This window comes from Eubalaena glacialis, chromosome 12, assembly GCF_028564815.1.
Source record: "Eubalaena glacialis isolate mEubGla1 chromosome 12, mEubGla1.1.hap2.+ XY, whole genome shotgun sequence".
Taxonomy (NCBI): domain Eukaryota; kingdom Metazoa; phylum Chordata; class Mammalia; order Artiodactyla; family Balaenidae; genus Eubalaena; species Eubalaena glacialis.
In genome coordinates this window covers 57,484,100-57,496,715 of record NC_083727.1, presented here as the reverse complement: position 1 = coordinate 57,496,715, position 12,616 = coordinate 57,484,100, and the positions used below count along the sequence as shown (strand labels likewise).

General features: G+C 30.2%; 1 protein-coding gene across 5 annotated transcripts in view; it reads left to right on the top strand.

The window, feature by feature from the left end:
* The window catches only part of GRIK2 (glutamate ionotropic receptor kainate type subunit 2), a 645,523-nt gene that overhangs the window by 507,962 nt on the left and 124,945 nt on the right, over positions 1–12,616 (top strand). For 3 of the 5 annotated variants that reach the window (XM_061207627.1, XM_061207628.1, XM_061207629.1), the window contains exon 11: positions 1,678–1,901. The exons of the other annotated variants lie outside the window; for them this stretch is intronic. In XM_061207627.1, coding sequence (XP_061063610.1) covers positions 1,678–1,901 — 224 coding nt within the window. The remainder of the gene's footprint in view (positions 1–1,677; positions 1,902–12,616) is intronic. 5 annotated transcript variants of the gene reach the window in all.

The following is a 12,616-nucleotide window of genomic DNA, read 5'->3' as shown; positions in this document are numbered from 1 at the left end:
CTTAGGTTTATGTCCTTGGTTCCAATGCTCAATTAGTTCTATGACAATGAACAAGTTTTTAACTTCTGTGGTTTCAGTTTCCTTATCTAAAAATGGGAATAACAGTAGTATTGCATAAGAATTAAATGTAACAATTCAAGTAACCTTCTTAGCACAATGCCTGTTGCATAGCAAATGCTCAAGTAGCATGAACAATTATTATTGTTAAATTGCCATTCCTTGACTTATGAATGTGAAATATGATTGTACTCTTGCCAGGACTCTGAAGATTTGTTTTTCCTTGCTGGTTGTTAGGAAATATCTTTCTCTCTCCATTGCTACTCTCAAAGATATTCTATCCAAGCATCTCCCACCACCACCCACCCGCAACACACAAATGCATACAAACGCATACTCAGAATAATATTGTCAACAAACTTAGCCTCTCAGAGAAGGTTCTTCCTTAAGTCCTCCAGCAATCCCTGAGACAAGGAAACAGTAGAGGACCAATTTCATTCTTTTTTTTTTAAAATAAATTTATTTATTTTTGGCTGCATTGCGTCTTCTTTGCTGTGCACGGGCTTCTCATTGCGGTGGCTTCTCTTGTTGCGGAGCACAGGATCTAGGTGCACGGGCTTCAGTAGTTGTGGCACGCGGGCTCAGTAGTTGTGGCGCATGGGCTTAGTTGCTCCACGGCATGTGGCATCTTCCTGGACCAGGGCTCAAACCCGTGTCCACTGCATCGGCAGGCGGATTCTTAACCACTGTGCCACCAGGGAAGCCCAAGGACCAATTTCATTCTGTTGTACATCTTTCTGTAGTTCTTTAAGATGAGCATTTCCATATATTCTCTGAAAGCTCCATATGTTTATAAAAATAAAAGAAATACAGAAATACAGATTCCCATCATAGGTTGGAATAGATGCCTTTGTTACTTCAAAATATTGTAATTATTTATTTCAATATGTTAGAGCTTAAGTTCATCCCTGACAGATGGTTAAAACATGGTGAGTGAAAAGCATTAGTAATTTAACATATTTAAGCTACCTGGAAAATTAGCAACTTTGTGACAATTGAAAAACTCATTTCCTAATGCGATTTAGGCAAGGCTGCAAGGATTTTCTTTAAATAATATAAAACAAATTAGAGAGATAGTAACAAAATTCAGGGGCAGTAAACAAAATCACATTAAAAGAGGATTTTCACAATGTTAACTATTTAAAGAATAAAACATTTTAACTGTGCTCTATAGTTTTAAAACCAGAAAAATAAATGTTTCTCGATTATCAGCTAAATAATTTGAGGTAGTTATTATTATTTCCAATTTGACCAAAGTATTTATAAAATCATAATTGATAGTGTTTTTAAAGTTTAAATTAAAAGTATTATGAGCAGGTTTAGTAGCATAATAATCCAGGTACTAAATGTACAATGGTTTCGTCAGTGTTTTTCATCCTATACAGTTTTTTCTTTCTATATCTACTTGCAATAACTGCTGATTTGTTAATCTAGAAACTCATAGAAATGAGTAGCAGAGTAAATCAGATGCTTCACTTCAGAGTTAAGAATGCTTTAAGTGTTAACATGACTGTTGCTGAGACAATTCTTGAGTGTAAAGTCTTTGTTTTGTTTAATATGGTTACTACTTTGTTGTGACTTAGAACACTTTTTTTTCCTTTTTTGTGTTTCTCTCTACAGAAAGCTGACCTTGCAGTTGCTCCACTGGCTATTACCTATGTTCGAGAGAAGGTCATCGACTTTTCCAAGCCCTTTATGACACTTGGAATAAGTATTTTGTACCGCAAGCCCAATGGTACAAACCCAGGCGTCTTCTCCTTCCTGAATCCTCTCTCCCCTGATATCTGGATGTATATTCTGCTGGCTTACTTGGGTGTCAGTTGTGTGCTCTTTGTCATAGCCAGGTAACATGCTCACTTTTGTGATTTTTTTGGCAATTGTTACCTCCTTTTTCTAACTAATAATTGTCAAAAGTCACAATCAATGTTACTTTTCTTTTTATTTCCCATGGGGTGCTGGAGAATAATGAACTTTTAAGAGTGATATAACTTATTAAAATGTACTCTGATGCCTTTTTGGGCAGAAAGCATGCTGGCTGTGTCAGTAAGCTATAAGTGTGGTAGAGTTTACTCTTCTGAATAAGAAGCTAGAAACAGTTCAATTCACAGTGATATAAAAATTGTTTCCTCATTTTGAAAATTTATCTTGAACCAGGTAGCAAAACACTATGTTTTACTTATTTGAATTAATAAAACAGTTATAAGAAAAACCAAAGTGGTAACATTTAAAAGGAGGCTTTTAAAAACAAATAAACAAAGGCTAGTTAAAAATAAGCATTTTAAGTATAAAAAGACTACCATGATTTTCTACCTAAAATTTGTCATTTTTTTTTCACAGAATATATCACCACAAAAAATTGCCTTATTTTTGTTGACATGTAGGGTATATTTCAATCATAGCATCAGAAACTCAAATGCCTAAGTGAAAAAATACATATTTTTATATTTTTATAATGGCTTTTAAAATCTATGATATACCTCAATATATGTTGCTTTTGCTACTTTATTGTTACTCTGGAAGTGGAAATTTGTAATCATTTTTCATTTATGCTTACCTCACTACCAAATTTTCAACAGATAGATTATTTTGATATGCTTTAGCTTATTTTTACCTTAATTAAAGAGATTAAAACTATCCCTGGCCTCAGAGCTCTACTGTTACTTGAATGACTTTGGAAGTCACATACTCATTATAGTCTTTGAATTTTTATATTCTATCAGATATCAGAAAGCTCTAAATCCAAGATGAATTAGAACGCTACATATAATTTTTTCATGTTGATAATAATACTTGTAATGTATAAATATAAATATTTTTGCCTTAAATTCAAAATTAAGTATTAAATATGTGGGTTCTTTTTTCAATTAATTTATGTGGGGTCTTCTGATCAATTATCACTAAGGATATTTGTCCTTCCTTGAACTTTTTTTTGATGAAGTCATGTTTTTTTTCCAAGCAGTGAAAAACGCTTAGTTTATTAGTTAATTAAAAAATAAATAAAATCAATTTTAGAAGTAGCATAATATTTTTGATATATTTTTATATGTTTACATTTTATAGTTTTATATGTTTACATTTTACATTTTATAGTTATACACATAGATATTTCTGATACATTTACACATAAATGTTATACAGATTTATAATTTTCCACCTAATAGGTTCAATATTAACACATGAGTCCTTCAGAAAATTATCAATTGTATTTGACTGAAAATTTGTATTGGAACCATATATGCATATAGCATTTGTAGCACTATGGTAGATTGAGTTAAAATTTTTATTTGAAGTTTAGAGTTTTTCCCCCCAAATGAGAATTTGGAGTATGAAGTTCATAAACTTTTAGCTCCAGTTTTTTCCATAGCTTGTACAAATAAAACAGCCTTCTCATTTTTGAGCATCTTTGGACCAATTGCATCTTTTTTTATAGTGACTAACACAAGCCATCCTGTTTTATATACGTGCAGAGAAGTGAGTTCACAGATTACAGCTTAAATAATTCAATGACTAGAGAACTCTACAGCCTGCCCACAGAACAAAAAGAAAAAAATAAATATTCTGAAGTATAGAAAAAACATTTCTTGATGTCTGCAGGTACACCTGTTCCCTCTTAATCAAATTAACTAAAGTTCTCAGGAAGGATATAAATAAAGCCTAGAGGAACATGTCCTGAGACAGTTGTGAGGCAATTGTGCAGCCATCAATCAAGCTGAATTAAGTTCTAATAACAGTTTCCAGGGGATCCTAAGCAGAGACTATTGTGTTACCTAAAATTCAAATTAGAAATTTTAGATATTTCTAATTTTCTGAGCCCAAATTTTCTAAAATTAGATTCAAAAGCAGATACTGAAACATCTGAATTTTTTTCCAGCTTAAAAGAATATTAGCAAATAGAGACATGTGATATGGATATGCATTTATCTAACTTCGAAAAATTTCTAAAACTCTCACTTTATATCAAATAATATAATATCTGTAGAATTATGATAACCTGTATTAATTTTACGCGAAAGAAATTCATCCATGTCTTTCTATCTGAGAACATAACATTAACTGGTGTGCCATTTTTTAGGATCTTTGAATTTTAGAATATTACTGTTGAATTTTGTCAGTGATTAAATGAATGGATTTGAAAATGATTCTACTTCAGCATCTTATTCAACGATGTGAAATGAAGTTTAATATCTTCATTTATGGGCAAATTAACAAATATTCTATTAAATAATAAATAATATAGGATATCCTATATTAAGTAGTAAATAATATTACATATTCTTGGTAAAGTAATATGTAATATAAAAATCAGTTCTTTACAGATAATCTCAGAATATTTTCTTCAATTCTCAACATTATTATAATCTTGTATAAATATTGTCAAATTAAATAACACACTAAAACTCAGATTAAAAGCAAGTTTCTTGAGCAGAGTCCATTTAAATTCTAAACTGAACCTCCAAAACCAAATGATTTTGTATAAGTAAAATCCACTCTGACCTGGTATTGAACTCTGGCTACTGTGAAAGAAGTTCATGATGTGCGAATGACAGGAAAATGTCTAAATTTCAATTGTAGAACTTAATTACCTATCTAACCAAAATGACATCATGATTATTTGTTATCAATTCAAAATAAATGTAGCATTTTTATTTTATCTGTGAAAAAAGATTATGTCTTATGCCATATAGAGATCACGGATGAACATATTAACATCATTATTGATGTCAAAATAAGTATGGCATTTACTTTATGTATATTCTTTGTCCTATTGATTACAAAGAAAAGAAACAAATTACATTAAAAAATTCTCAGATACCTGTTTTATTTTCACTGAAATTCAGAAAACAAAGTTCTAAAATAATACCACTTCAACAACAAAATTTATATTTATTATCAGATTTTATGCTATATTGAATTCTAAGAAGTTATATAATATCTACTTAGAATTAAAATAAATTTTATCTCAAAATTAAAATATAGTAAATGATTTAAATATCATTACAATTTTTAATTGGCATTACTTTACTTTTGTTTCAGTCACTAGCTAATATTGTCCCAATTATTATTGTTACAATTAATCTTCTATGTCTTTTTAGCTACCAAGACACACCTTCAATTTGTTTTCTGTTTCTACTTTAATTATTCCATCAATCATTCACTCAATTAGTCAAATATTTCTTGAACCTGTAGTGAACACTGGATAATTAGGATTCCATGAAGTATTATGCATTAATTTATATCCCTCATCTATTCATTAATTTATTCAACATGTATCTACTGATTACCTATAATGTTCTGAGAATTGTACCAGATGCTTAAATCCAAGAACAAACATGGCTTGATACATTTTTTCATTAATAAACTCATAACCAATGTGTTTATCTGACAATAAATATGTACTGGCCTTGAATGAAAGTCATGAAAATGTTTTTTAATGAATTACGTGCATTTTAAATATATTTATCTAAAAATGACTTGTAACATATATTTCACTGAAGAGAAATATACAACTATAAAGGAAATAAGACATTAGGCAGATTGTTAGTTATCATTAGAATACTAGATTTGAGGCTTATTGAATATCTGCTGTATCATAGTATTAACAATATTAAATTTATGATAAATTTGTAAGTGATAATTATTAATAGATTATATGTTTTTAAAATTAAATTTAAAAGTAAATAATGATTGTTACCATTTTAATATTTCCCCTCACCTTCATTTTATAAGAAAAAAGATTATCTAAGAAATACTTGAAAATGCTCTAAATTTATTTTAGCAAGTGTTAAGAAAAAAATACATTGTCTTATTTGTCTTGGTGTGGTTTTATAATCCATGATCTCTTGCAAACAGTTGCATTGTTGTTTATAGCATAATGACATAATCAGCATGCTTATCTGAATTAGCTGAGAACTCTTATTTAAGAGTAAAGATGAACCTGAGGTACTGCATTCTAGATATAGAATGGCCTTATCCTAGGTATTCTAAGAATAGCTCTTGGCTGACAGAGGATTAGGAAGAAATCTTGTCCATGATGGGCTTGTGCTTAATCATATATGCCCCTAAATCTTTTTCCCTCTCTTTGTATTCTTTTCTTCCTTTGATCTAGGTATATCAGTATAGGGATGGCAATTAGTCATATAAAAAGCTTATTTAGGGAACCCACCCTTTACACTAATGAGAGATATTTTTCACCTTGCTTCAAATATTTCCTTTGTTAAAAAAATAGATAATATTGATATAATAGACCCTATTTATAAAATAAGTCAATTTAAATTACTATAATATTAGAGAATTTAAAATTTTCTTTTAGCCATAGGTGTCACCAAGACAACCAGAGCTGTTCTGAAATTTAGCATGTAAATTTTGGTCTAAGGTCCTTAGTAGTTTGATATACAAAGATGAATAACTGAAGGTCGAACTTAAAAGAAAGGAATAATGGTATACACATTTCCCTCCAACAGGATTGATGTAACCTTAATAATTATTCACTAAACATATAAGAACTTTGCATATTTTATTTTGAGATTGGCATTTAAAAATTAAATACAAATAAACTCTGGAGAAGAAAAATAATACTATACCAAATTTGGTAGTAATAAATTATTACAGAAATTTCTTAGATTACTTAAATGAACAAATGATTATGCCTAATATAGGACAAAGAGTAAAAGAAGACAAGCAATATTGACCAACCTGGCTTTCTTAGCAAGAATAGCAAATCAAGGATACTCAATGTGTTATATACATAAGATTAGTTTTTCTAAGTTAAAAAGAATATAGGAATTTCTTGTATGATTTTGCATTGAATTACTTTGCCTGGTTTTTAAGATATTAGAATATCATCTATTATATTATTGGATTAGGTTGCAGGGGAGCAAGGGACAGTCTCCCTAGAATCTGCTCAAGGGTTTATTATTACAGTGACTGCCAGGCCCATCTTGACATACATTTTGGTTCTAACATGGTCTGCGGTCACAAGATGACAAGGATATTGCCTTACTGAGAGTCCTTATACTTGCAAAAATATTCTGTATTTCTCTTGGAGCTCAGAGGTAAAGATCTAAACATAGTGTTTTTGATGGTTTAACCGAGTTCAGAAAACCATGTCGAAAGTGCTTGCATTAACAGCTTTGATCTCGGCTCCTGACTAGTGTGCAATAGCTTTTATATTCCTGTCACAATGATGGGTGACATTTAATGTATGGTGAAGGGCAACAATGAATTATTATGCACTTGGAAATGGATTACTCTTTTGGTGGGATGTTCAATGTTAAACTAATCTGCTGTCAAAAAGACTGTTGTCACATTGAAATGAAATGCCAATTTTGTTGCATGCCTTTGCCACCAACTTTCCCACCTCTTACTAGAAAAGCATTTCAGTTTTACCTCTCCATAACATAATTTTAGATGTATTTTACTTTTATGTTTTATTTTTTTTAACTCTAGTATATTGCAGGGAATCCTATCTATTATTCCTCTTCCCATTTAGAAATTTTCCTAGAATTTAATGGAAATTTGGTTTGAAATATTACTTGTCTGCTAGTATGCCTTTCACACCTACGAAAGTGATTATTATAATTGATTATACTAAGAAATTCCTCAATTATGGACCTAAAATCAACATTGAATAAAACTAAATGCACTTTCAAATTACGTTTCCATAGGAGTTGAGGCTACTTCTATATTAACAGATTTTTTTTTACAATTGCTATTTGGTAAACCCATTATAAAATAATTTACCTCTTTATTTTTAATGGTTCCAATAATATTCATGGTTGAAAGTATAGATGGAGTCAGTAACCCAGAAAAAATTCTTAGTTTTTGTAATTGGTAGAACCAAACCAATTGAAACTAAGTTGAGTCAGTGACTTATTTTCAACTATGGTGAATATGGTATCTAGACAATTGAGACAGTAGAAATTTTGACTGAAATTATCAGTATAGGAGAAAGAAGATAATCTCAGTCATCATAAGAGAAAATAAACATATTCCACTTCTCAATTTTATAATTATGCTAGACATTTACGAGAATAAAAGATATGATAAAAACTGAGTAAGACAAAGACAATTTAAAGTTAAAGTGATTTTTTGGTAATCTTCTGTAATCAAATGATTCTTGACATTTTATTTTAAAGATAATTATGCTTGAGTATCTTTTAAAAGTCTCCGCATCTCTTTCCAAATTACTTTTCCACATAAAAATGTTTTTGATTACTAGGACAAAATTAAGTGTAAATGTAAGAACAGAAGTTTGATAGCCCATTTTTATTTTTTGTATCCTATAGATAAATTATTTGCCTCTGTGCCTTTACTTGCTTCCATCACTGAATTGAATTCAAAGACTCCTAGAAGCAAGATAGCTTCCTCTGTCCAGTCATTGCAAGTGTGTCCATTCCATAAATATCTTGGCCAATGAGCTTCTGAGAACTATGGTCACCCTATGATGATTTGTTTCAATTTAGAAGTTCCACAATGCCTAGCTCAGTAAATCACAGAAACTAATGTTAATAAATTACAGTATATAGAGTCACATTAAGAAACTTGAGAATGCTAAAAACTTGAAGTTGAATTTTATTAAATTATTATATTTGTTACCAAAAAATGGCACACCTCTGTTCTTAATGAATCCTTTATGGAACATGTAGTTATATTTTACACACACACACACACACACACACACACACACTCATACATGCACACTTCCTGATGAGAAGCAGTACATTGTAAGAAATTTTTTTCTTTGTTCAGATTTGGAAAAGGAGTGTGGTGGCTCTTTGGCAGTTACTACCATGTCTCTTGTACATTTCTCATTAGCTAATTCAGACTGAAAAGCTAATAGGACAAGAACAATACTATGAATGGCTTGTTTCTCTTTTTATTTTTTCTTTGCTTACTTTTCCTTTTTTTTTTTTGACGATTATAAAGAAATTCTTTGAGCTGACTCTTCTTAAAAAAAAACCAACAAGATAAAAAGAACCCAGAATTTCACCAAGTGATGCACTTACTCTTCAATATTTTTCAATTTCTCGGTAGCTACTTCTCCCATAACTGCAGAGGACTGTGAATTGTTTGTAAGAAACTATCTTCCCAGCTTGTTTTGTCTGTGTTCATTATCAAAACAAAATTGCACTTCTCTCTTTCCAATTGTCCCCTTGGACTTTTGGGGGTTTTCTCAGCCACTTAAGAAAGGTCTTCACAATCTGAAACTATCCCAGGAAAGTCAGTGTCTTTTAAAAATAATTTAACAATGTTCTTTATAAAATATTTTAATCTACAGTGTCTAGTCAAGAGAGGCCAAAGCTTTTACATACACCTTGAAACAGTGGGAGAGTGGGAGTCTGTGCAGGAAGCCAGTGAAACAAAGATAATGAGTAAAGAAAGAAATATTCTCTAGGAGTCTGTTTCTTTCTTTCTATATATGTTTGTACAATGATTGAGAGTACTATGCTCAAAAAGGTAGTTGTCTTAAGAAATATAGAGGAAATAGATCATTTTTTTCCTTTAATCATAAGCATGGTGCCTAAATTAGTAACATCTTTACTTGGATAAATCTGTCCCTTTGCTGTAAGTTCTTTAGTGTAAGAGTTCTTTCCGATTGATGTTTTCCTATGTAGTCTTGCAGTGGGCTGGTGGGTCATGTGAAGGAAGTAATTGAGAGAGAAAAGGAAGAAAACTAATATATACTGCATGTCAACAATAGCCAGGTTAATTTGAAAACCATGAAGAGATTAATTTATTAGCTTTTTTCAGTAACTATTTTTATGGTTTAAGGAATGAATAGGTATACATCACCCCTGCTCCCATACCTCTCACAAATGAGATTAGAGATGTTTACCCTTTGTTTAATGCTATTATTGTTACACTTTTAAAATTCTAATTTATTTTAGGGAGGAAGTTTGTTCTTAAGAAAAGAAAACAGATTTATAAGAAAACAGAAAACAGACTTAGAAAAGGAACTTCTATCATTTGGTTTTTTTGACTATCACATTAAATTCATCGTCCACCTTTTCCTTCTAAGATTTCAGAAAAAAAAAGACATTGGCTACTTTTTAAAAATATTTAAAAGAATGCTATAGTTAATATTTGCACTACGTGTTAGTGGTATATTGCTTTATAATAACAGGTGATTGCTTAAAAGTATCACCCTAATTAGCTACGCTTAAGAAGTGTGTCTTTCTCTTTAGAACTGCAAATAAGAAAGCTTAAAAAATATTTCCATTCACTTGGGCATCTAAGCAGGAGACACAAGCCATACATGTGCAGATTTACCTTATAAACTTACTCTCTAGAAATGCTAACTTTCTTCCCCTGAAAATTACTAGCTGTATATAGTAAAAGAATTGAACCACATTGTGAGATTTTCTGGAAACTAAAGATGCTATTGATATTGTTTTGATTTTTTAAAATAACTTATGGATGTGGGAGAAATACCAATATTAAATGAAAATGTATGGATGTAATTTTTAGTGGTAATTTATGACTTTATTTCTTCATGCTATGTAACATAATGCACTCTATCCAAATAATTAATGAGTAGGAGATATAGTGTCATCAACCAGTGTAACTTCATTCATTACAACATGTCACAACACCTTAATTGCTATAATTTTTTACATTCCATTACATAATTACATCATTCAAGTTAAATTGTTTTCATATCAATCCTGTTGGGTATATATATGTACATATTTTTTAGGACAAAATATCATTGCTCTCTAAATAGCAATAGAAATTTAAATATGATATTTGGATGGAAAGAGCTTGAAAGCATCTATTTTATATATAAATAGGATTAGTAAAACAAATGACAATACAAAGTATTCTGTTGGTTTTCAACACCTATAGTTTTAAATATTTTTACTTAACCATGCATACTAAGGGACACCGTAAAAAAGTGATGTTATCTCTGTTAGAAATATGTTGATTTTATACCTAGTTTTGAAATTTTGTTTGGAAGCCCAGAAACTAACCCGACAACTTTTATGACAAAAAAAAAACCCTTATTAATAACACATCTGCATTTTAAAACTATGGTAATTCTTTCTATTTTATCTAATGTACCTTGAATTGAAACAGAATTTTAGTTTCAATACTTTATAACAAATATAAAAGGTCATTACCACTCCCCTTCCACCCCCGGCCTGGATATAACTTAGTTTCCTGCTATTCTTTACAAGAGATGTTTAACCCTAAATTAATTATTTTAAAACATTACCCATGGTCACGTGCCCTGTCTGACTACTCCTGAGATGACAAAATGAGGTGAATGACTTTAAACTAGATTTCCCCATTAAATTAATGGACTTGATATTTGAAGCAAAGGTGAAATTGTAGGTTTTGAATGTTACTGGCATGATAAAATTTATAAACAGAATAGGGCTACAACTGTCATCTAAGTTGGTTCAGAATATGCACCTGAATATTATTTTAACATAATAAAATTAGGTAAGTGTTTCCCTGCTTCCCTTACTATTATTGGTACTGAAAATGGGGGTGCTGGGAGGTGTGTTAAATATAAGTTTAGCAATTCACTAGACTGACTGAAGATATGTTTTGGAAACTGACATTACTAAGGTGATTTTACCAAAAAAAATTGAAAATAGTGAAAATTTTGCTTGTGGAAGGAGATTCAAAAGCAAGTTACATTCAGGGAAATGTATGTTAATTTCAAAATTTTCATATTACTACTTCAATTTTCAATTAGGGCTTCAAAATTTTTTAATTAGGAAGATATTTTTATAATATAATTTATAATATGCTTTTATATTTTATAAACATTATTTTATAATGTTTTAAGTCTTCCTTCTGCCAAAAATTTAAAATATTTATGTTGATATTTCTTAATTCAGATATTTGAGCTGCAAACAAAAATAGTGAATGCTTTCCAAACATACTTCATTTGTTTTAGATACTAAACTGCATATATGGTGCATACACTTAATTTTAAAATAATTTATTGATATAGTTGGTACAATAGAGTATAATTTCAAAAGATATTTACCTGAAGAAAAGAAAGCCCACAAGTCATTAACCCTTGTGAAACTTTCTTAAAATTAAAAATTCAATGAGGAAAAAAAGCCTTATGAGCCTTGCATGTTTATGGTAGCTTATTTGCTATTTTTGTATAATCCAGATATTTGCATATTAGCTAAATCAATTTAAATGTCCAAATGATGCTTAGAAAATCAAATGCTACCTTTTCAATGCTAGCTTCAAGTTCTTGTTAGTTCTTGTTGATAACCTCATTTACTGACTGAGTGTCCATTTTTTTAAAAAGCATAGTCTGTTTCATTTTCCAGTATTAGAAACCACATGACCACCTGACTGATCTGAGAACAGTCTTCCTTGAGCCTTTTAATACTGGACTTACTGCTTTTAAAATCCTTAGCAAGTGTGTTGCAAGCTAAACACTTGCTCCTGATCTGTAAGTCTAAGAGAGAATTCTTTCAAATGTAAATTATGCTCATATTGATTTTAAAATAACTACTTTTTAATATTTGTTACTTCACATGCAAACAAATAGCTATATTGGTAAGAAATTATTGATAGGACAAACATA